Here is a 26509-nt window from a genome sequence, read left to right on the forward strand (position 1 = left end):
CATAGGACACGGCCACAATACATTTACAGTGGATGTCATAAAAGGGTTGGCTGGATAGATAATATTCATGATCTCTCTGGAGAATAGGTTATTAATTTCAGTTTTATGTCACTCAACACCAATAACCCTACTGATCTGCTGTTTTCAGCATGGCAATGACCAATTGTATACATTGAATGGTGCTGAACTCCACAGATCTGTGCAATGTGTATCAACTGCAGAGCAGATTAGCTCTCTTTTTACATAATATGGGCATGCAATTCCTTTCATACAACAAAGGTAATATAAATTGTGCCAATTGCTTAATGAATTTCAACACTGTCATAGGATAATTTGACAACCATAATGTGGTGGTGCACCATCTTGGGTGTCAGGTCCGAGCATTCCTACATGAACAGTTTCCTGGAAAGTGAATTGGTCATCATGGGCCAGTTGAATGGCCATGAAGGTCTCCAAATCTAACCCCCTTAGACTTTTATATTTGGGGTCATCTGAAGGCAATTGTCTATGCTTTGTGGATACGAGATGTGCAGCATCTGAAACAACGGATACTGGCAGCCTGTGCAAGCATTTCTTCTGTGGTGTTGCTATCAGTGTGTTAAGAGTGGGAGAAGAGGGTTGCATTGACAATCCAACACAATGGGCAGCACTTTGAACACATATTATAAGTGGTCATAAACTTGTAAATAACTCATGAAAGAATAAGGTTACATTAAACCCAAGCACACCATTGTTTTTCTGGTGGGTGAAATTCTCAATAAGTTTGATGTGTTACATGACCCTCTTCCCATTGCAAAAACTAAAGTTGGATCCAAGATGGCTGACTTCAAAATGGCTGCCATGGTCAACACCCATCTTGAAAAGATTTCCCCCTCTCATATACTAATGTGCCACAAACAGGAAGTTGATATCACCAACCATTCCCATTTTATTTAGATGTATCCATATAAATGGCCCACCCTGTAGTCTTCAGACAAGCAGATGGAGGTGGTGCTGGGCAGGTAAAATAGCTGGAGTGACAGAAGCTTCACATATAGGTTTTCAGCCTCATTTTCATATCAATTCAAACACTTACCATATTTTGCAGATTATAAGACGCACCAGATTATAAGACGCAGACCAAATTTTGAGGAGAAAAATAGGAAAAAACCTTTTTTTTTAATAAAATAGTGGTGCTTCTTATAATCCACGTGTCTTACCGGGGATGGTGGCTGCGGTGAAGCGGGGTCCCAGGGTCTCTGCTGGAGGAGGCAAGAGTTGAGAGTTGCTGCAGGCCGCAGGCTGGGATGAGGGGGTGTTCAGATATGCGGGTGTTTGGTGTCGCAAGGGCTCTGTCGACATTTACAGAGTCCCCACACTTACATGGTTTACTATGCAGTGGACTCCAGGAAAATGGCTGCCGGGGGTGGCGCATGCGCAGATTGAGATCTCGGCATCAAAATCTCTGGAGATGAGATCTCAGAGCTGATAGGATGGACCCCCTTTGCAGTCTACTGCTAATTAAAATCACCTGTGCTACATGGGAGGAGCTCACGTCTGAAAAAGAAAGGACAGATCATGCAATTAGATAAAAAACAGAATGACAGCATCTCCAAAACTCATACACTGATTTAATGCCGCTAGGCAAAAAAATATATAACCGGACATGAGGTTTTTAGTTTAACATTCTGATCAAACTTTATGAAGCCCACTACACACAGTTAAGGTCCATCAAGCGGTAAATCCTATTGCTCACCTCTCCAGCCACTCCAGTCCTCACTGTCACAATCTGGTTGTTGTTGTATCCTCTGATCCACACCACTCGTGTTCAAATTCCCGGGCCTTTCACACTAAACCAGGAATTCTGGCTCTGATTAGGCAAGGAAGAGTTCTGCGCAGGCATGCGCAAGGTTGAGCCACACTTCCTTATATCATGACCTTTCGCGTGCTTACACAGAACCCATCCACTTCTTTCAATATTTAATAAAAATCCCAATACTCTGACCAGTTTTGAAAAATTGAGGACTTTTTCTTTTGGCTTTGGGAAAGGACAAACCAAAATTGATGGTAATTTTGTCATCAGGCATGGATGGAAAATCTGGACTGTAAAGGGTTATTTTGCATGCAGTGAGGCAGTATCAAACATCATAGAAAGTCAGCTTGTGTCTTACAAATGCCTGATCAGGTATAATTTGATCGTTAGTGAAGGTATAAGCTATCATAAGATATTGACGTGTATGTTTCTTATCAGACAGTAAAATCAGCTGTGGGATAGAGAAAGTGAAGCGATCGGATGACTTCAGAATCATTACCAACCACAAATCACATACAGCTCGCTTCGAAAAACATGTCAACCCTACAATTTAATGGATAGACACTGGACCATGAGAGCATAGCACTAAAAGCTGTTCAGCTTTATCATCTATTTTTCAATATTTCTCCAATTAATACTATAGCAATTTATTGTTTGCCAAGTAATATTTAGTGTGGCTAGCTGATGATACGGCTGAGACACACCAGCGAATGATTTTGCTGTAGTGGTCCAGCGAGCCAAGATTTTATGGAGAACCCTGTCTCTTCATCTCCTACTTCTTTCCCCATAAGACGGGAAAGATTAAGTTAAGCGTAGGTTCCTTTCCAAAATGCTGCAGCTGTCACCACGCCGATCCTCAGCTCTGGCCGTCATCCCTGCCTCAATGCTCGCTTTCCTTCAGCTCTCCCGGCATATGTGGGTTGTTCACTTCTGAAGCCAGCTGGCAATGCCAGTGGTTATTTTTTAAATATTAATAAGAAGAGTTCTGAAATATATCTCCCATTTACAGTATTGACTCATAAAGAGAGAGGAGGCTGGATTAAACCATGATTTGCAGAAATGTATTTATCATTTCTAAGGTTTCAACATTTTTGTGAGTTATCAGCGCACGCTGAACAGTTAAATTACAAAATTATGACCGCTATATCTATACTAAGCGGAAATGGATTTGCTCGAAAGAGAAAATTATATTAATGACTTATTTTTCATCTATACGAGACACGTTCACTTTTAATTACATCATAATCACTGCTGCTATTATTGCACACTAGATAAGAGCGAATCAATTCGGAAAAAATCAAGTTCACCTCAAATTTTGCAAAAAAAAAAAAAAATGGGGGGGGCATTTGCTTCTGTTATTTTGCTGGATTTTAAGCATGAAAGGGTTAAAACGTTTACTCATCTTGATGTCCACCTGTCCCACTTTTGCAGTTCCTTGACGACCAGTCATTAGATCTTTCCCTGTGGTTTTATTGTCTTGTTTCTTCAGGTCTAATGATGGATATTGTCTTCCAAATCTTCAGTCTTCACCAACACTTCTGTTGCCGACTAAGCCTCAATGACGCAGTCATGACCTCACACTATCAAGATGTGCATCACCACACACGTTGACTTTGGATGACACACGTCATGATATTTTGATGCCGTGATGTCACAACGTCTTGACGTGTGCTGTAAGACCTAGTCAGTAACAGAAGCACAAAGACGAAATAACTAGAGCCAAAGGGAAAAATCAGATGACTGGTAGGGAGCTGAAGTGGTGGGACAGGTGAAAGGCCCCTGATTATGATAAGACACATTCAATTTGCATTGAATAAGCTCTATGCAATTCGAATTTCCTGGCCAAATTTAAGAGAACACATCTTTATTACACATATATCATCATTAAGTTTTTATGAAGAGACCAATACGAAACGACCTGTGTGTGGCTTATAAATAAGTGGCAAATGGCATTGTCAATGTTGTTTACATAGATAGATCGATCGATAGATAAAATGTGGATCTTGGGTACACTTATAAAAAGTCTTCTATTACCTGTGAACTAAAAAAAATTGGTTTCATTATTAAACAGTGTCCTAGACCCATCGCTTCCACTAAGCGCTTATGACTGAATTCACATCATCTTCTCAGCCTGTTGGTTGTTTTCTCAGCTTTCCCTCATGCGTGAGTGTTTCAGTCTATTATCTGAAGCGATGTCATCCATAAAGCATCACGCCTGTCAGACTCTTAACTTTCCCGTTGGAGAGGACATGAATCTTGCTTCGGCATAATACGACTTTTCAGACTCATGAAGCCTGCTGCTGCTGCTGAGGCTGTTGCTGCGCTCTTCTGCTGACGAGGCAGCCATACCAACCGGTTTGAAACTCGGGCTGACGTCTCATAAATCTTTACCGTTTGACTATATGAACAGCTATATCTTGGCAGGAAACTCACAGACGACTGAATGTCTATAAATGGGCCTTATTCTCACATGAACGAAAGACGCAATCACATTTCTAGGGGGCTTGATAAGCAGGAGTGAGACATTTACCGACACGCTGTATGAATGTGATAACTTTTTTTCCCCTCTTTTGTATAATAATACAACCAGATACCAACCTCATGTCGATGAAGTTTTTTCTCTGCCACAAAATTGCAAGGGGAATTGATTTTTTGTCCTTCATAGTTGCGCAGGTGGCAGTGCAATTTTCTTTCTGTCACCCGGGTATTTGATGGGAGGAGTGTGACCTATGCATGGGGACGTTAATACATTCTCGGAAAATGAGCAAAGACAGATAAAGGCTCATGTCCTGATAGAGAGGCAGGTCAATTTAGTGTATGAGGCCCATGCAATTTTCGCTCAGAGATACCGGTGACAGAGCTAAACTAAAGGAACCGCTAGCGTCAAACCAATTTTAATAATATTCAAGTATTGTAACTCCTTCATGTCTAAGGGGATTAAGTTTATCCCATTAGTCATCCTTAATACAGCCTAAAACAAAGGTTGCAGAAGTAGAAACTATCAATTCTTACTTGGGCAAAAGACTGGGCAAAAAAGATTGGCCGTAGAAATTTACAATGGGCTACAGTCAGTAGTGGAGGTTCTGTAGCAGGTCCAATTCTTCTTAATCTGTTTATTAATGACATTGTGTTACGCCCAGCAGTGGCACATGTGGATTTGTGGAAACACTGTGCCAGAGGGCCAGGCCTGCCCAGGAAAGGAGGTAGATAAGCGGCTATTTGGTGTTCACTGGAGCTCCTCATGGAGGAGTCAGACTGGGTTGCAGGTAGCCACCAGGTACCACTCCTGAACAGAGCCCGGTACTGCAGCTGCTGACCCCAGGGGTCAGGTTCGCTGACACTGATTATGACAAGTTCTCCATTCAGATTGGTAATTCCTGGCCCCTCTACAGAACAGTTACTGACATGGATTCAGGCTCAGATCAGACCCATAGGTCTAGGATACTGTTTCAAGGATTGGCTGCACATGGACCATGGGACAATGTTCAGACACTGGCAGAACATAGACCAGGTGATGAGGTTCAGGCAATGGCCGCTCCAGGACCAGGGGATGAGGTTCAGTCACTGGCCGCTCTGGGACCAGGGGACAAGGTTCAGGCACTGGCTGCTCCAGGACGAGTGGACGAGATTCAGGCACTGGCCGTTCCAGGACCAGGGGACTTCGAATCCAGGACTGGCCACACCAGGACCAGGTGATAATGTTCAGGGCATTGGTAACACACCGAGACCAAGGGACCCCACAGCTCGCTATTAGTACACCTTACTCACTAAGAATTCTACATGTTGCTCAGCGGCTTTCTTAGGTGAGAGGGAGTCTTTTATGGAAGATGCTTCCTAGCTATTGGCTGAGAGCCATCATGCAGGTGCAGTAAATTGTACTAAATGCCTGTCAGCTACAAGCTGAGGACATTTACTATATGTGCGCTGCCAATTTAAGAGCAGGGGAGTGTGTGCACATGCGTAATAGGTGCGCCGCCAGAACTGCGGTGCCCACACAGGAAGCAGAAGCACGCCGGGGACCGCGTCAAGGGCCGGAGCGGTGAATAAGCCAACATCCCTGCATGGAGAGAGAAGGGAACACCATGCAGGGGCGCCGGAAGCAGCGCTACACCTTGTAATTGGAATTCAAACAGTTTTTGCTGATGAGACAAAACTATATAAAAATATGTAAAACTCAGCTTAATTGTAAAATATTACAGAAACGAGCTGACAACCTGGGCAAGTACACAGCAGATAAAATGGCTTAATAATATATGTATAGGAATACATATAGGATGCACTAAAAAGATGGATGTATATACATTAAGAGTAACTTAACTGAGGCTACCATGGGAACAAGGAAAGTTTTGGGGTAAAATGGTAACCAGTAATCTAAGTAGGTCAAAGCGAAAGCTTTTGTTATTCTCAAGTTTGGAAGTTATCCCTTATTTATTGGATAGTGGATAACTTTGGGATCTGACCACTGGGACCTCTGCTGATTTCGAGAAAAAAGAGCTCCAAAGAGCCTTGTAAAAAGGAGCTGTGATTGATCATGTATTCTGCTTATTCCGTTCATTCTTTTGAGAGTGTCAAAGAGTCAGACCTGCCAAGAGCAGCGCTCATCTATCTCCTGTGCTGATCCCATTAAAGGGGTATTCCCATCTCCTTTACCCATATGTAGTAGGTGTAGTAATGATAATAGTAGCAAATATCTCCATTTAGAAATGTAGTATAGTTCTCCTGATTAGCTATGTCGCTTTCCTTATGTGCAGGGCATTGCAGTAGCTTAGGTATCCATGGTTACGACCACTAATGTAGTGAAAGCTAGTAATTCAGTTAGTTGTAAGTGGTTGTAGCCATGGATGCCTTGCATATGCGGTAAGCAACATAGAGAATCAGAAGAACTACTACTTTTCTATTTGGAGGTATTGGCTAACCTACAACATATTGAAATAGAATCTAGGAGATGGGAATACCCTTTTAAGAATGAATGTGTGTGATTGACCAGTGGTCCATTCGCACAGAGCTCATCAGAGCCTCGGTTCTCTGGACACAAGTGATCAGGAAGTTACTCACTACTCAATAGTTAGAGGATAATGTCAACACGTGAGGATAACCCTCAAGCACAATTAACATTTTACAAGCCATTGACCGATATCACTATAGGTGTCAAATGGTACTTTTATATTCCATAGTATCCCACTTCTGTGTTTTCTGAGTACTGGTAACCATTGCTAAGTCCGCACATGTGCAGCCATACAGTATTTATGCATATTTTGCAAAAGTGATAAAAGTTTTTCCCTACCACATTATGATATATGATGAATACTGTACATTATCTTACAGACTCATTCCCTATGGGATCTTGGGAAGATGGGGTTATTCCAATTATTTTTTTCCCTGAAGTCATCTAATAGATATTAACCTTTCACAAATTCTTCTTACACAATGCTTTCTATAGCTTTGTCAGAGCACATCATGTCACCAATTACATTTTAGCTGCCCTGGGTGATGCAGAACTCCTGAAGCGTAGTCTGACCTTTCACAGCAGTAAATTTCAAACACTATAAATTGAATGTTGGTAAGAAGTCCCTCACCAGTTTTGCATATGGATATGCCAGGTAAAATAATATAAATGATAAGAATTATGGTAGGAGAGATTTTAATATCTGGTTAATCGCTGCAACAAGCAATGACCCTCCGGGAATTCTAGTGTAGTTTGTATCCTGGGTAAATGGGTGATACTGTACGAACATATAAAGCAAATTTTGCCCAAGTCAATAGCGATTGCACAAGGAAGGTGACCAATGTTCGGGTGATGTTCTGAGCTCCAATTATCGTTTGCAAAAATGGCACGGACGTCAATTATATAAGGATTATATATGACGTACATTGACTTTTACTTAACAGCTGTTACCCTCTTAAGGGCATGACGGCCAATTGTCAAAAGTAAATAGCTGAAAATAGGATGTGACTCACGTATTCTCAAACTATTAGATTACACTCATGTATCTAGGAAATCACTGGATGCAATGGACAGTGTCATTCCATCAGACATAAATGGACATACAATGGTAAATATATACAAGCATACTCAGTCAGCACCAATCAAATGTGCTGCGCAATGTGTATATATATATATTATATATATATATATATATAGTAGCAAAGCCAGGAAAGTCTGGGTTAAATCCTAGTACTGCAAGACTTAATTAGATTCACCTGGCTAGCTTTGACTATGAACTAGGAAATGGTTTCACCCTGTGTCGTTCTGCTGGATATTGAGCAGAGCGCAGGGTGTTGAAGCTGGTGAGTGACCAGCCAAAATGTAAGCTATAGAGACAAGCCAGGGTTTCTTTCTGAATGGAGACTGCATGGGTCAGCTAAATAAGCTGAGCAGTCTGTGTGTTGCAACTGCAGAGTACCGTGTAGAAGCTGCAGCCTGTTCAATGTAAACTGTGCCTGGAGTTGAACACTTCTGTTTGTCGCTGAAAGCTGCTGAAGCTCAGACTGACGGTGATTCTGAGACTGGTAGGACCATACCTCTATTTGTGAGTAAAGTTTGCTCCAAGAGAAACCAATGTAATCTGTCCGGGTGAGCCTGCACTGACATAAATGTGCCTGCTGAAAGAACTGTTTAGTTTCTTTTAAACCTTTGTGCCCAGAAGAGGCTGTTTTTGGTTTTGGAATCTATATATACTTCATACCAGTCTGCATTGTAGGGATTTTATGGGAGAAATATTATTGTTTTTTTTTTCTTCCTGTCTGTTATATTCGCACTATAACCTGTTTTGAGGAAACACAGACATATTCTTTTTTTCTATTATTTTACTGAACAGAAGAGTCAGTAGCCCAAAAAGATGCATGGGGTGTTTATATATGTAATTATTTTTACATGGGCTTCTTAGAATAATAGAATGTTAGAGTTGGAAGGGACCTCCTGGGTCATCGTGTCCAACCCCCTGCTCAATGCAGGATTCACTAAACCATCTCAGACGGATGTCTGTCCAGCCTCTGTACGAAGACTTCCATTGAAGGAGAACTCATCACCTCATGTGACAGCCTGTTCCACTCATTGATCACCATCATCTTCTTTTTAGAACTAGTGAATAAATGCATGTTACAAGAGGGGGAATAGATAAAACTGCACAACAAAACTCCTGTGAAAAATGTTTGAAATTCAGAGCATTTTTTACAAGCTGAAAATAAAGTTTATGAAGGAAGTTTCAAGTTTTATTCTGTCGCTTCTGTTTCACAGGTGGAGTCAGGGGAAAAAAGAGCTCACGTCTTTATCGGAATATTACTATAGACACACTTGAAAATCCATGTACAGATTTATATCCTGTCCCCCAATAAGGTGCTTTGCTGTTATGTACAGCGACAAGGCACAATAACAAATCAATATAGAGATAGTGCATCACTGATTGCCTGCCAGTCACACGTGGTCATTAGTCTTCTTATCTTCCCATTACACTTCTCTTATGACCCAGATTTATATTTGGGTGTAATCGGATAATTAGGCTTCTTTGACATTTCTGTTAGCCAAATAAAAGAATGTGCATCTGGACCCAATGATGTATGTTTCTAATCTCCCAGGTTAAAATAAATATAAAAATCTCTCCCTGGGCAAGAGATTGTCTGATGTGTATCTTAATAAGGCATCTATCAGTACGGTCTGGGAATTAGGATAACATGAGAGACGTGTGTGTCCTAAGGAACCAGAAGCTACAGTATACTTGCTTTATAGATCATGCTTTATTAAATGTAGTTGGTGTCCAGTAATTGCTGCACTCCCTGCCTGGTTGTGGTTTTTATCTAACATACATAAGATGATCATTCAATTTTTAGTATAACAACCAGATCTAAAAATTATAGAAGCTATTGAACACTTCTGTTACATTTTATAGGGTTTCTGCTTTACACAATTTGTTTTAATAGAAGGGTCTTCAACAATAAGCTTTTCACAGGTTGTGCTGCTACAAGATCCCCAGAATACAGCTGTCTAATTAATCAGCAGTGCCTCCGCAGGAGAAATGAAGAATTACACACTTCTCTTAGTTACCATTGGGCTATCCATTTAACACATGGGCATGTTGGATCATTCAGTCTCATATGTTCAACATACTCCCTCTCTGTTTTGGCTGCTAATTGATAGCCCTGATCACTGGTCGCTAATAGGATAATGTTTAGCCACACCACCTGTTTAAAACATAAAGTCCCCAAAATCACAGCCATATGCTTTGGCATCTGAAGGACAGGATTAAAGATGAGTGAATTGATTCCTAAAAAAATTAATTTATGATGTATATCCCAAAAATATTTCTTTCACCAGAGTCCCACATTTTTCCAATTTGATATGTGTGAATCTAGCAAAAACAAGGCCATTGGGCCAAATTTTGCTGGGTTCTTTGGAAAGCTTGGAATGGTCTAAAAACTAGTTGAAGATTATACTCATCTGCCCTAGGTCCACCCCTCACCTGTCCTGCCGCCTTGGCTCATATAGTCTTCTCACTGTGGATTGTTTTTTGGTCATGATCTTTTGATGCCGACTAGGCCTCATGCTGTCACCTAGGCACAATGCACATCATTGATGGGGAGACACGAGAGGTGGATGGTAACAATTGCTTTAGTTATTTGGACCAGCCATAGTGTAAGGCTCGGGTGTTCATGTAAAGCTGCATGAACCAGTTAACAGCCTAAGTATGTAGCAGTACAGACACAGAGGGCTATTAACTGCATAAAGTGTATGAGAACACGATGCGAGGAACCTGATTATGTGTTTGTTTGTTTTTTTTTCTATTTTTAATAGGCCACACAGGGATAGTTAGGTTAATGCGTTGAGGCGGTAGGCCAGTCTGAACAAATGCGTTTTTAGGGCTCGCTTAAAACTGTGGGGATTGGGGATTAATCGTATTAACCTAGGTAGTGCATTCCAAAGAATCGGTGCAGCACGTGTAAAGTCTTGGAGACGGGAATGGGAGGTTCTGATTATTGAGGATGCTAACCTGAGGTCATTAGTGGAGCGGAGGGCACGGGTAGGGTGGTAGACTGAGACCAGAGAGGAGATGTAGGGTGGTGCTGAGCCATGGAGTGCTTTGTGGATGAGGGTAGTAGTTTTGTACTGGATTCTGGAGTGGATGGGTAGCCAGTGTAATGACTGGCACAAGGTAGAGGCATCAGTGTAACGGTTGGTGAGGAATATGATCCTGGCAGCAGCATTCAGGACAGATTGGAGCGGGGAGAGTTTGGTAAGAGGGAGGCCGATTAGTAGAGAGTTACAATAGTCCAGACGGGAATGAATAAGAGAAACAGTAAGAGTTTTTGCAGAGTCGAAAGTAAGAAAAGGGCGAATTCTAGAAATGTTTTTGAGATGCAGATAAGAAGAGCGAGCCAGTGATCGGATGTGGGGGGTGAATGAAAGCTCGGAATCAAGGATGACCCCAAGGCAGCGGGCATGTTGCTTTGGAGTAATGATTGAACCACACATGGAGATGGCGATGTCAGGCAAAGGTAGGTTAGTAGAGGGAGAGAAAACGAGGAGTTCAGTTTTTGACAGGTTCAGTTTCAGATAGAGGGAGGACATGATGTTAGAGACAGCGGTAAGACAATCACTGGTGTTTTCTAAGAAGGTCGGAGTGAAAGCAGGAGAAGAGGTGTATAATTGGGTGTCGTCAGCATAGAGATGGTACTGGAAACCAAATCTACTGATTGTTTGTCCAATAGGGGCAGTATACAAAGAGAAGAGGAGGGGGCCTAGGACTGATCCTTGAGGAACCCCAACAGTAAGGGGAAGGTGAGAGGAGGAGGAACCAGCAAAACATACAGTGAAGGATCGGTCAGAGAGATAGGAGGAGAACCCTTTTTTGAGCCTCTCTGTTTAATGATTTGGCTGTGGAAGACCATGGAAAATAATAAACGTCTTTAAAAATTCCACTTAGACTGAATTTTATTTGGACCAAATCAAATTTATCTGTCAATTGAAGCAATTCTGTCTGAAACAAATTTGAGGACATTCACATATCTCTAGTCAAGATGTAGTGAACTATTTTGTCTTCTGTATGTAAAATGTTAGAATGAAACTTTTTGTGAAGTAATGAACTTGAGGCAGTTATACTTTAGAAATTTAATTCATACATTTTATAATGTCTACAAAATTTCCTTTTTTTTTTTGCCAGGAAACAACAATGGAGAAGCTGTACCAGACTCTGCTCCCTCTGGGCTTGGTACCCTTCCCTACTTCCAGATGGAGCCTGAAGATGCCTACATTATCAAAAGTAATCCGATCATCCTCCGCTGCAGAGCCATGCCAGCAATCCAGATTTTCTTCAAGTGTAATGGAGAATGGGTGCACCAGAACGACCACTGGTTTGATGAAAGTGTCGATGAAGGCTCTGGTAAGGACTCGAAGATGTTTCAAAGAGACTTCTGATTGTTAAGGGACTATCACTTTCCAATGTGACACTATTAGAAAGTAAGGCACTACAATTAATTATGTACCATAAAAATCGACGTGAAAGTAAACGTAACTAGAATACGGTGAAATCTTTTGACCAAGCTTTTTCTGAGACAAGCGTAGAGATACAGGATATGTATTCAATTATAAAAAAAAAAAGCGACGCATTGTTCCTGTGATTTATATTGTAAAAGTGAAGAACCTGAAGGATGGATGTCAGTGTAGAATACACCTTGCTGTGTGGTAGTTTCTCATAGTTAACAATCTCCATCATATGAGTAACCGGGAATGTGTCACCAAGCTGCCTGAAAATAAATTCAATTAAACAAAATCTGACGTCCAAGCATTGTTCAGCCGCCTGCAGGATTGACGAGGGAACATCCTTTTGACAGCGGTGATTAACGAGGCAGGAAAGTTTGCTTCCACATCAGAAAGTTAGCACCTGTCATATTAACTTCTGCCTCATTAAAATAAGGAACAACAACAAAAAAAATGGAACAAAGAAACAAGGGAATGCTTGATGATGCACCCCAAAAGATTGGGTGAAAAAAAAGTCATAAAGAATGATATCAGTTATCCATGGGTTCATCATCGTATTAACATGATAGAATGACGGATGTTTCACTCAGTCGACAGTCAGGATGTGCAATGTTTCAACTTTCTGCATGGAAGCCATTTATGGTAGACGACTCGGAGATGTCATTTTATAAGGAGATATGCAATTAACTGTTCGTAAATTTAATCAATTAACCACAAGTCTGTTTTCGAATCATGAGAACGGTCCCATGTTTTCTGTGGACCAGTCTCCTATTTTGCTAATAATGCAATGATGACTGGGATACTGGTATGAAATCAAGGTTGCCCACCATCCATTAATAGAAGTCAAATTTTAACATTGTAAGAATTAAAGGGAATCTGTCAGCAGCACGAGGTAGGGACAGAGGACTGCAGTGATGAATCACTTATTTTACTGGATGGAGCAGTTGTGGTAGAATCACAGTTTTCTCTGTTGCAGATTTAGCAGAGCTCACATGCTGTGCTCCGTATAACCCCGCCCACACTACTGATTGGCAGCTTTCTATGTACAATGTACTGTGTATTAGCAGAGAGCTGCCAATCAGTGGAGGGAGGCGTGGTTGGACTAGGAGACACGAGACACCTAGTCCTATAGTGATAATCTCCTGCTGATAAATGATGATTTTATTAAAATGGAACCTACCCTAGCCTCATAAACAGTCACCATGTCGGTATCGCACCCTTTTCCAGCATTTTAACAAGCCACTTTATGTGGTTATCAATTTCTGTATCAATATGAAATTAACTTTAAAGCTGATCTTGTGCTATGGATGATTTTTCCAGATCAATCCTCCCTCTTATCATGTAAGCATGCCCCGGTGGGCGTGAATAATGTGAAATGACCAAGATCGTTGCTGTGGAGCTTCACATTTTACTTGCCAAAATCTAAGGCCGGTCTTACGGAGCCCATATGCCACCAATGAAGCACAACAATGAAAACAATACTTACACGGACATTTTCTGCCGTTATATGTGGAGCTCCTCAGTGGCTCCAAGTCCTACGTCACTGCTGCCCCCTAGAGCGTGCGCAGTGATCTGATGAAGCCAGGTTTCACTAGGTTTCACCAGGCTTCACCAGGCTTCATTTACACATTAAAGAGAAGAGAGAACATGGCGTCCATTCATCATTTTTGCAAGAAGTCGGCAGTGATGTCACTTTTGAAATCATATAGTTCACGATCACAGCGGTGTGCCTACATGATGAGAAGGAGAATTAGTTTCCCTGACTACTCAACAGGTTTACCAACCTGACCTTTTATTTTCTCTGGACAGTTTATGAAAAAAATCATGGACAAAAATTTTTATGGACACATTGGAAACCAATAATAATGTATGAGTAATCCATGTCTACAGTTCATAATACACTATCTACGTTCACTGTCAACTGCAAAATGAAGATAGCTGCAGTAAAAGTAATCTGTATAAGTTTCTACCGCTTATAATAAATCACGGAAGCCTTAAACTTTTTTTACGGACAGGGTAAAAAAATTAAACAATTTTTACAGACTGTCCTCGAATTTCTGGATAGTTGGCCACCAGCTACTCAACCATTAATATTTATAGTGCAAATGTAGATTCAAAGCTACTTTTATATATATCCAGCAATCTATAAGCCACATAGAGGGCACATATAGGGGCTTTGTTAGAATGCAGGAAAATTTGCTATACATACAGTTTATGGTGTGGCTTTGAGGTAGCTGACAAGTTCCTTTTAAGAAGGCTGTCATACGAAACATCATCTGGTCAACAGTTATCTCTCCCAACACCCTTATATAGTCACATGGCTAAACTTTAGGTCCACTTTTTTTGAAGATCACCATAAATGAGTTTTATTTGCTGCAAACTTTAGTTGCAGCCTATTCATGTCTAATGAAGATGTGGAGAAGCGAAGAATAAGGAATATAAAATATAGCCTGATCTTGGCAGAATTCAATAATTTATCATTCTTTGACGACATGATTTTCACATTAACTTCATCTGTACAGTTCAACTACCCAGAGAAGTCAACTTTGCTAAGGGCGACCTTTAACCGGTAAGGTTCTATGAGGGAAGGACCACATCCATTACGATACAATGACATGTCCTCCATACAGTCCTTCCTCGCAGAGTTTAATTTCTCATCATTCTATATTACCACGCGCTTGCTATTTTAGCTTGCCTTCAGACGTGGAGTTGCTTAGCAATTGTGTGACTAAAATCATCAAAGAATGTTCATAAACTATATCAAGCCTTTTCATCTAGATCCTTCTTCACCCTTCTCCGCAGATTACAGATAAGAAAACACACAAAGGGTTATGCCAACAAATTTTACACTTTCCCTTCAGCATTCCGGAGCATTAAATAATAATGGCACCAATAATATAAAACCCATAGAATTATCATACAACCTCCAGGTAAAGTAGCCTATAAAGACCAAATGCAGCATAACTAATCCAGCACAGTAACAGAATTCTCTTCGTAGCTACTGTATAAAATAAAGGAATATCCATGGAAAATAATTTTTATTTTCATTAAATAGTCCAAAATATTCAATGCACATCAAAGTCTAATTATAGGCAGATTCCGATGCGACTGATGACGAGTAACGTCCAAACGTTGGCAATACTTAAAGTATAGTGTTATTAAGACTCATGGGGCAAGCAAAATTATTTAGAGATGAGCTTAGTATACATTCAGAAGTTATTACAAGGAATCTGTCTCATATAAATTACAGCCATCACTTTTAAGGCCTCTTTTACAGCATTCGGGTATGTTGCATGTATGTCCTCAAACCCCTCTTCAAGACCTTTTCTTATACTCCCATATGGTGCGGTCCAGTACGATGGCCATCTTTGTTCTTGACCAGGCGCCTCCTCTCTTCCTTCAATTGTCGACCTCCTTCCCTGCTTCATGAGGATGACGTCCTATATCATCCACACGGTGTCCTCCATCGCGCTCCTGTGCAGCCGCACTTCTCCCTGCCTTGCCAAGGTCAGAGCAAAACTCTGTAGTGCGCATGCAACAGGAAAGGCCAAAAAGTTCTGATAAACCGGATTAAAGCCAGCGCATGCACATTCTTTCTAGCTACTTTTCTTTTTCGTTTTGTGGTATTCGTTGACTTTTTTTGTACCACGTTCTTCAAAATAAAGCAAGGGGTTCAGAAACAAAATGCATGCAGAGGATCCATTGCAAACAGCACCAGATGAACCCCATTGACTATAACCAGGGCCACCTGCGTTCCATTATGGTGTCTGTCATTTTATCATGGTGAACTTTTTTCACCTAAAATGATGGACACCATAATAAAATCCCGGCAGACCATAGTATAGTCAATCAGGTCCATCTGGTGCCAGTTGCCTCCATTATCTACCTGATTCAATCATTTCTCCATTCCTAGGATGCAACTGAGAAAAAGATGTTCAAAACAGAACTTTAACTGTTACGTAGCATTAGTGTTTGCAGAGACGTTCAGTACCAAGTAATATGCTGCATTTCAAAGCGTGGAAGTTAAAGAAGCACTTCTCCATCAAAATTGCAATGCTCTTGATATATGGCAATCAACATATTATATAGCACTGTGTACTTACAATTGCTTATTTTGCCTTTCTAGCCGGTTTTTGCTTCTCTTTGCCTTTAGGTCTGTGCAATTACGTGATTAAAAAACTAGCTGAATCCTTCTAAGCTCTTTGTAGAAACAGGAGGTCAATTTTCCCTGTATGAATCATGAGTGACTGCAAAAAGTCCATGGCGGGGGGAGAAGGAAGCAGCTGAGTCAGGAGTTGAACAGGGGATGATAAATAGAGGGACAAGAGACTTCCTGTTTCTACATAAAGCAGAAAAAAGAGAAGAATTAACTGGGTAGACAGGCAAAATCATCAGTTGCAATTACACAGTGCAATATAATATATTAATAGCATAAATATTTTGATGGGAGTGCTTCTTTAAGATCACGCAGTTGCAAAACAGATGTAAAGTAGTTGGTGGTTTCTGAAGCTGAATGTACAGTGAAGCTTAAATAAGTAAACATCGCCATCTAGTGGCCAGAGATTGTAAGAACAGGAACAAAAAGAGAGGAAGCAGGAACTGCAAAGCGAATCGTGAGTTTCCTGGAGGGAATAGATAAGAAGACACATCAGGTCAAGTGATAGCTGTTTTGCAGTTAGTAAATATAAAAACCCATAAGGCCAGGACAGAGAAGAAGTCATCTCCTGGATCTGTGTCCGGTCAGATGTGCAGTATTAGCTGAACTGGCTTTCAGACACATCCTAAAGAGTTAAGAACAGCAGGATGGGATCTCTGGCCCAGACAAAGAGGAAGCCTGGTTAAAGGCAGGAAGCCTATTTAAAGGAATGGACGATCTTGTGACCGATTAAAGGCAGGAGGTCTTCTTAAAGATACGGACAGTCGTGTGAGTGGGATGTTCAGGAAGCCTTCTTAAAGAGATGGTTATGTGTGCGGGAAGTACAGGAAGGCTTCTTAGAAGGACAGTCGTGTTTGTGGGAAGAGCAGATGACTTCTTAAAGGGACAGTCATGTGAGCAAGAAGTGCTGGAAAACTTAAAGGGATGTCGTTAAGTGGGAAATGCAGGAGCTTTCTTACAGGAAAATGGACAATCCAGTGAGCTGTTAAAGGGATACAATCGAGTCAGTGGTTAAAGATTTGGATGACCCAGTGAGCTGAAACCCAGAGACCTAGGCGAAGATACTAATGTACATGGTTTGTTGTGATCCAAAGTCAGACATGCTGGATTACTAGTGACGCCGAATTAAGAGAAGAGGCAATGAAATAACGAACGTTCGCACAAAAGAATGCACACTTGTTGTGAGCAAGTCATTTTTTGTTTATTCGTACCAGAATGCTGTCACTTATACCATTTACAGCATTGTAACTCAATGTAACTTATGTAGCCCCCCCCCTTTACCCAGGTCATGATGACTTTATTTGCCATGCACCCAAAACATGTTTTTGCAAAATCTTAAAAATGTTGCATATGAGATAAGAAGTATAAAATCCTTGAATATGAGACTTTAAGGCCACATTCACACATTCAGTATCTGGTCAGTATTTTACATCAGTTTTTCTAAGCCAAAACTAGGAGTGGGTGATAAATGCAGAAGTGGTGACGTGTTTTTATTACTCTTTTCCTCTGCTTATTCCACTCGTGTTTTTTTCTTACAAATACTGATTAAAAATACTGACGAAATACTGAATGTGTGAACATGGCCTAAGGCTGGTTAATATTAAAGCAAAATCTAGAAGAGAAAGGAAAAACATTAACACTTCTAAATCAATTCCAAGAGGACCTGAGCTGCGTTGTAGGAGATGGAGGCAGCTGGAAGGACATGTTGGTGAAGTGATTCATCAGTATATTACGGCAATAGACCGCTGAGTCTTCCTCCTTTGCGCCATTGCATCTGCATACCTGTTTACGCCGGTTTCACACATCCTGATATTTCTGGTACTGTAAAAAACGGTACCGGAGATATCGGTATCCGTGTGTCTGTGTGTGTACTACGTGCTGCACACGTGTGGCAACAGTGTGCCACCCGTGTGCCGCATCAGTACCACAGGGACGGCCACCGGGGAAGTGGCGCTACTGTAAGCGCTGTTCCCCTGCGTGTGGTTCTGAAGCCAGCTGTCATCCCTTCTCCCCGACGAGCAGCGCGAGCAGGAGAGAATGAATGAATGATACACAGTGGTCACAGGCTAGGTAACTAGCGGTGACGTCACTGAGTCTGTGCTCATTCGCCAGCATGAACTCCTGCAACCTCAGGACCGTGGGAGAATGCAAGTGATGAGGTCACTGTGACAGAGCTTGAACTGTCGTGACCTCATCACTTGCATTCTCCCACAGTCCTGAGGTCACAGGAATTCATACTGGCGAGTGAACACAGATTCAGTGATGTCACCGCTAGTTACTGAGCCTGCGCCCGCTGTATATAATTCATTCCCCAGTAGTTTACAGTCGGGCTGGTCGCATTAGCACCACTCCCAGTTGTAAACTGAATATACCCCAGATATGGATTACGGTGTGGGACTGACTTAACGCCGGACAGGTATGGGTATATTGTTGGTTTGCTATTTTTATTTTTGTTACAGAACACCATCTGGTATCAGAGGCGTAGCAAATGAAGGTGCAGAAATTACACACCTGGGCCCTGGAGCTTAGAAGAGCCCCAAAACACACCTTTTAGTCCATAGGAGAAGACCATTACTATTACAGACCAATTACAGTTGGGCGCCCTTATGGATAATTTCCATTGGGGTTCTTGAAGTTGAAGTTACGCCACTGCCTGGTTTCCAGAATTTTTCTGGGGGTTTCATACCATTCCTAGTACATTTATATACAGTGAGCACTGATAAAATGTCTTCTGAATATTCTCTTTGTTGTCCACTGCATCCTTTGTAAAACATCCTCCCTCCAAGGTTATAAACAATGGTGGCAACATTAATTGTTACTACCGAAAAATCTATAATATGAAATTGCAGGAGTTGTTTTTGCAGCATGTGCATGGATTGCTGCATACTTTCCTGTCTGATTTCCTAGCATGTTTTGGTTCTGAACACTTGCATATAGATAAATGTCCATTTTCAGATGCATTGAGCACAATGAGAAGCTCAGCCTGCAAATGGATTTCTAAATTGCTGGGGGCGAGACATTCAGGTTAAATCTGTCCCTTCTGAGTGGATAATTTTATAGAGAAGAAACAACTGCATGCGGAGCACTTAGCAATGGGCAAGGAGTGTGACAAAAGGGACTGGTCTGACATTTCGGAGGGTTATTAATTAATTTCTCCACTTATAACCTTTGTTTATTTCAAAGCAGAGGCCAAAAGCTGACAATTAGACAAGCTAATGGAGGCCAATCACGTATGTCATTGTGAAGGCAATACAGTGTATAGATCTAGACAAGTGAAGCGCAGCTCAATTGATAAAGTATCTTTCCCGAGTGCTCAAAATACTAACGTTGTTGAGAATGTCATGCTTAAAATGCTAACTTTGCTGAGAATGCTAGAGTAGGTTGTCCTTACCTATGGCTGGGGAGCCACATGTGGCTTGTGTGTCCATATTGTGTGGCTCACAGCTGTCTGCCAGCTGCATTAGCACCAGGGCTTACAAACAGCCATAAAGGCATTTTTTCGTGGACACACAATCAGCAGCGCAGGCTAACTACATCTCCTACCACTTCACAACCTCTGGTTGTAGATCTAATGCCCATTTGAGTGGTGGGGCACAAGTTCTCAGTGGGCTTTCTGTGAGAAGATTTTGGCTCTCAAAGTAAGAAATGTTGGTGACCATAGAGTTAGAGTAATCCAATACATTTTACTTCAATCTTCTAAAATACCACTGATAATATTGTGACATCATGCTGAACTTAGACCCATGTATCCTTCCTTACGTTTCATCTTGGCTGAAGACAGCCTGAGATAAAAGACATTAGATGACAAATTTAAAAAAATGATTTTGTGATACTCTGTTTTGAGATATTTATGCTCTATTTGTCTATAGTATATGTGTCAATATGTGGCCACCTAGTGGTTATGATGTGAGTTGCACCCTGATTAGTGTTTACCTGGCATGTTGAGATAATATAATGAATTAGCTTCAGTCATATGAAATAGCACTGATCACATTAAAACATCATCACAAGCTCAGAAAAGCTACAGTTATTTACGTGAGCCATTCTCAATCTTTTTTTCTCCCAGCTCAGTATATCCCTGTATAAGTGGCCTGAGATAATCAACAATGAGGAAAAAAACATTATTTTACATAGCTCTGTTCAGAGAAGTGTACAATATATATACAGCTCTGGCAGAAATTAAGAGACCACTGCAAAATTTTCAGTTTGTCAGATTTTTCTCTTTATAGGTATATTTTTGAGTAAAATGTAAATTGTTCTTTTATTCTATAAACTTCTGACATGTTTCTGAATTTCCAAGCAATAAATTTTGTATTTATTTTCTGAAAATGAGAAATGGTCAAAATAACAAAAAAATGCAGTGCTTGCAGACCCCAAATAATGCAAAAAAAAAACAAAACAGTTTATAATCATTTAGAAATAACATTACTAATGTTTTAACTCAGGAAGAGTTGAGAAATCAATATTTTGTGGAATAACCATGAATTTTAATCACAGCCTTCATGCGTCTTGGCATGCTTTCCACCAGTCTTTTACACTATTTCTGGGTGACCTTATGCCACTCCTGGTACTTGTATGTGGCTTGATTCATACGACCTTTGCAAAGATTAACCCGCCCAATTCCAGCCTTGCTGAAGCATCCCCTGATCAACACCTGGTCATCTAATGGTTAGATGGAGACCTGGAGAGGTGTACAAGTCACAGTGTCTTGCACCCACTGTGAAATTTGATGGAGGATCGGTGATGATCTGGGGATGCTTCAGCAAGGCTGGAATTGGGCAGGTTAATCTTTGCGAAGGACGTATGAATCAAGCCGCATACAAGGTTATCCTGGAAAAACAGTTGATTCCTTCTCCTCAGACAATGTTCCCCAAGTCTGAGGACTGTTTTTCCAGTAGGACAATGCGCCATGCCACACAACAAGGTCAATCAAAGTGTGGATGAAGGACCACCACATTAAATCTCTGTCATGGGCAGCCCAGTCTCCAGACCTGAACCCCATTGAACAAAAAAATGCATTGCTTACAGACCTCAAATAATGCAAAAAAACCAAGTTCATAATCATTTAGAAACAACAATACTAATGTTTTAACTCAGGAAGAGTTCAGAAATCAATATTTTGTGGAATAGCCATGATTTTTAATCACAGCTTTCATGTGTCTTGGCATGCTTTCCACCAGTTTTTCACACTGCTTTTGAGTGACCTTATGCCACTCTTGGCACAAAAATGTAAGCAGTTCTTCTTTATTTGATGGCTTGTGACTATCCATCTTCCTCTTGATTACATTCCAGAGGTTTTCAATGGGGTTCAGGTCTGGAGACTGGGCTGCCCATGACAGAGATTTAATGTGGTGGTCCTTCATCCACACTTTGATTGACCTTGTTGTGTGGCATGGCGCATTGTCCTACTGGAAAAACAATCCTCAGAGTTGGGGAACATTGTCTGAGGAGAAGGAATCAACTGTTTTTCCAGGATAACCTTGTATGCCCTTGTATGTGGCTTGTCAACGCTGCAGTCCTTCACAAAGATTAACCTGCCCAATTCCAGCCTTGCTGAAGCATCCCCAGATCATCATCGATCCTCCATCAAATTTCACAGTGGGTGCAAGACACATTGGCTTGTACACCTCTCCAGGTCTCCATCTAACCATTAGATGACCAGGTGTTGATCAGGGGATGCTTCAGCAAGGCTGGAATTGGGCGGGTTAATCTTTGCGAAGGTCGTATGAATCAAGCCACATACAAGTACCAGGAGTGGCATAAGGTCACCCAGAAATAGTGTGAAAGACTGGTGGAAAGCATGCCAAGACGCATGAAGGCTGTGATTAAAATTCATGGTTATTCCACAAAATATTGATTTCTCAACTCTTCCTGAGTTAAAACATTAGTAATGTTATTTCTAAATGATTATAAACTTTTTTTTTTTTTTTGCATTATTTGGGGTCTGCAAGCACTGCATTTTTTTGTTATTTTGACCATTTCTCATTTTCAGAAAATAAATACAAAATGTATTGCTTGGAAATTCAGAGACATGTCAGAAGTTTATAGAATAAAAGAACAATTTACATTTTTCTCAAAAATATACCTATAAAGAGAAAAATCAAACAAACTGAAAATTTTGCAGTGGTCTCTTAATTTCTGCCAGAGCTGTATATATATTGTACACTTCTCTGAACAGAGCCATGTAAAATAATGTTTTTTTCCTCATTGTTGATTATCTCAGGCCACTTATACAGGGATATACTGAGCTGGGAGAATATAAGATTGAGAATGGCTCACGTAAATAACTGTAGCTTTTCAGAGCTTGTGATGATGTTTTAATGTGATCAGTGCTATTTCATATGACTGAAGCTAATTCATTATATTATCTCAACATGCCAGGTAAACACTAATCAGGGTGCAACTCACATCATAACCACTAGGTGGCCACATATTGACACATACCGATATACTGTAGACAAATAGAGCATAAATATCTCAAAACAGAGTATCACAAAATCATTTTTTTAAATTTGTCATCTAATGTCTTTTATCTCAGGCTGTCTTCAGCCAAGATGAAACGTAAGGAAGGATACATGGGTCTAAGTTCAGCATGATGTCACAATATTATCAGTGGTATTTTAGAAGATTGAAGTAAAATGTATTGGATTACTCTAACTCTATGGTCACCAACATTTCTTAAGGCCCCGTCTCACATAGCGATTTACCAACGATCACGACCAGCGATACGACCTGGCCGTGATCGTTGGTAAGTCGTTGTGTGGTCGCTGGGGAGCTGTCACACAGACAGCTCTCTCCAGCGACCAACGATCAGGGGAACGACTTCGGCATCGTTGAAACTGTCTTCAACGATGCTGAAGTCCCCCTGCAGCACCCGGGTAACCAGGGTAAACATCGGGTTACTAAGCGCAGGGCCGCGCTTAGTAACCCGATGTTTACCCTGGTTACCAAAAAAAACAAACAGTACATACTCGCCTTTCGGTGTCCCTTGCCGTCTGCTTCCTGCTCTGACTGAGCCGCCGTACAGTGAGAGCAGAGCGCAGCGGTGACGTCACCGCTGCGCTCTCACTGTACGGCGGCTCTGTCAGAGCAGGAAGCAGACGGCAAGGGACACCGAAAGGCGAGTATGTACTGTTTGTTTTTTTTGGTAACCAGGTTAAACATCGGGTTACTAAGCGCGGCCCTGCGCTTAGTAACCCGATGTTTACCTTGGTTACCAGTGAAGACATCGCTGGATCGGTGTCACACACACCGATTCAGCGATGTCAGCGGGACCTCAACGACCAAAAAAAGGTCCAGGCCATTCCCACACGACCAGCGATCTCGCAGCAGGGGCCTGATCGCTGGTATGTGTCACACATAGCGAGATCGCTACTGAGGTCGCTGTTGCGTCACAAAACTAGTGACTCAGCAGCGATCTCGCTAGCGATCTCGCTATGTGAGATGGGGCCTTTACTTTGAGAGCCAGATTCAGTTCAGATGGATTGTAACGAGCAACATCCAGCACCACCCCACAGCAGTGACACACAGAGTCCCCATTACCAGTATAATGAAGGCCAAAATCTTCTCACAGAAAGCCCACTGAGAACTTGTGTCCCACCACTCAAATGGGCAGTAGATCTACAACCAGAGGTTGTGAAGTGGTAGGAGATGTAGTTAGCCTGCGCTGCTGATTGTGTGTCCACGAAAAAATGCCTTTATGGCATAAAATAAATACAAAATGTATTGCTTGGAACTTTGGAGACATATTGTCAGTAGTTTATAGAATAAAACAACAATTTACATTTTACTCAAAAATATACCTATAAAGAGAAAAATCAAACAAACTAAACATTTTGCAGTGGTTTCTTAATTTTTGCCAGGGCTGTGTATATATAGTCATCGAGTGGCTATGATGTGGAATGAAGCCTGTTGAGGGCTTTGCCTGTATGTTACCATATTGTATTGAATTTCTTTCATGCAAATTGCCTCTTCAAAAACTAGGATGACTCGATCTCTAGCGCCAATTATTGGAAGTAGCAATCTTAAAAGTCAAATACTTACCCTTTCACATGACTTAGGACAAAAGCCAAAACAGACACCTGCTTTGTGGTGCTGCCCCTCCTCAGTGCAAAGCTTAAGATCTGATTTGGCTGTATGAAAGGCCTCTGACTGCAGTTTAAGAGGTAACATCTCTCTTTGTGGAGAGATATATGCTTGACATGCCAGTTTAAGGAGACTTATAGGCCATGCAATGTTCCTCTGGGAAATTTATATTGTAATTCTTTGACAAACTTCACAGAAAAGTAAAGGTAGATACATTTTTATATCCGTATGGCACCAGAGTGATGACTTGACTTGAAATGGTCTTTGTATTGTAATTGTGGATTACAATGGCTTCCGCATTAACATGCAGACGTCTGCGCTCAGTGAGCCTTGTAAACTGCTTTGAAGACTGGAGAAGCTGCTCCATTTATCATCCCTGTGCCTTCACAGCCCAAGCCAGGTGCAAAGGAAGAAAACACATTGGCATGAGAAGCCCCAGCACACCGCTGCTGATGGACATTTCAAAGCAGTGATAATGAGCAGGAGATAAGGGGATTATGGGAGCATATGCTTGGAAGAAGCCTTGTGACTACTAAACACCAGGTTTAGGCCAAGCAAGGCTGGTGTCCACATACAAGATAAAGGCCGGCTTTTCAACCTGCAGACCTGGCACTGAGTCATCCATCTTTCTGTTTGGGGGAAGGAGGAAGGTTGTAAGCAGTGGATGTGAACAGTTGCTTTCATGTCCCTTATAGCTTGCATGTACAACACATCCTGCATGCCGTCATTGCATAGATTGCATGGAAACCATCATTTATGTCTATGATTAGATAGCACTTTGTTCTGCTACCTGAAAATGAAAATTGAGGGAAAATTTGGGAGGAACTCGTCAACTGTTATTTTATACACCCGTCCTAAAGATAACCTGACTGTCCTCAATGACTAATATAGAGATTTCTAAAATCAGATAAGGTGTTTTATTAATCTTATTATCGCTGCAGTGTTTGAAAAAATAACTTTAATCCTGAAGTATGGATACGCTAATAAGACAGGACTAGTTCGGGTGAGCGCCTATTCCCTGGACTAGTCCTACCAAAGATTGTCTAATCACACCTCTTTGGGCATGAATGACAACCTGAATAGCAGCGCTACCATAGCTGGCAGTGTGCGCAGGCTGTCAGTCATTCTCAAGGATGTGTGATCGTACAATCCAAAAAATAGGCAAGGGAAGAGGCGCACCCCCTGTCTCATTAGCATAAACAGCCATGCCGGATCATAGTTATGGTGTTAAACTCTCCAATGTTTGTGAACCCCATGAAAGACCTTACCTGAATTAAGAAATCCCAGTGCATTCCATTACATTAGTGGGTAGGGGCAGTCAGGGGACCTGATAGATCCCCTTTAATGAAGATTCTGCTGGGATAAGATCTACCAAATTCAGTAAGTGATGCAAAAATGTGTTTCTTTGTCAATCCCCTTTCTTTAAATGGTTAAATATCTGTTTTAAAAGGGATTTTCATCTTTTAGCATTTCTGTCTGAGTTAGAAATCATAGAAACAGCCTGTACTCACCTTCCCCAGGTCACTGCATCTCCACTGCTGTTCTTGTGATTGCTTACTGGCTGCTATGGTGATGTCACATCAACAACGCTGCAGTCAATCACTGATTAGTGATTGACCGCAGTGCTGTTGATGTGATGCTACTGCAGTGATGGCAGAGATGTAGCATTTGATCAAGGTAGGCTAAGTAGTGGCTGTTTCTAATATTTTTAACACAGACTCGTAGATGGCGTGCGTTTTTACAAATGCTCATTAACCAATTATTGGCTCTTGTAAATGGTCCTTTAGCAAAGCCTCTGCTCCAGGGTAATCATTTTCCTGCTATGCCTTTGTTGTGATATGTTTCTGATGATGGGTAAATGCTTTTGATTGACCACTAAATGAGTGAGTCGATCTGCGGAGGATCAAGTCTGAGTCTAATTTCCTGAAATTCACAGTTTCACGCAAAGTTAAACATTTTGAGATTTGATTTGCAAAAAAAAGAAGGAAAACACTTCCCCAGCACC

The 26509-nt window shown here is 41.3% G+C and overlaps 1 protein-coding gene across 8 annotated transcripts in view; it reads left to right on the top strand.

The window, feature by feature from the left end:
• The window catches only part of UNC5D (unc-5 netrin receptor D), a 930366-nt gene that overhangs the window by 275489 nt on the left and 628368 nt on the right, over positions 1-26509 (top strand). For all 8 annotated transcript variants that reach the window (XM_077263128.1, XM_077263129.1, XM_077263131.1 and 5 more), the window contains exon 2: positions 11947-12165. In XM_077263128.1, coding sequence (XP_077119243.1) covers positions 11947-12165 — 219 coding nt within the window. The remainder of the gene's footprint in view (positions 1-11946; positions 12166-26509) is intronic.

Source organism: Ranitomeya variabilis, chromosome 5 (assembly GCF_051348905.1).
Source record: "Ranitomeya variabilis isolate aRanVar5 chromosome 5, aRanVar5.hap1, whole genome shotgun sequence".
NCBI classification, from domain to species: Eukaryota; Metazoa; Chordata; class Amphibia; order Anura; family Dendrobatidae; genus Ranitomeya; species Ranitomeya variabilis.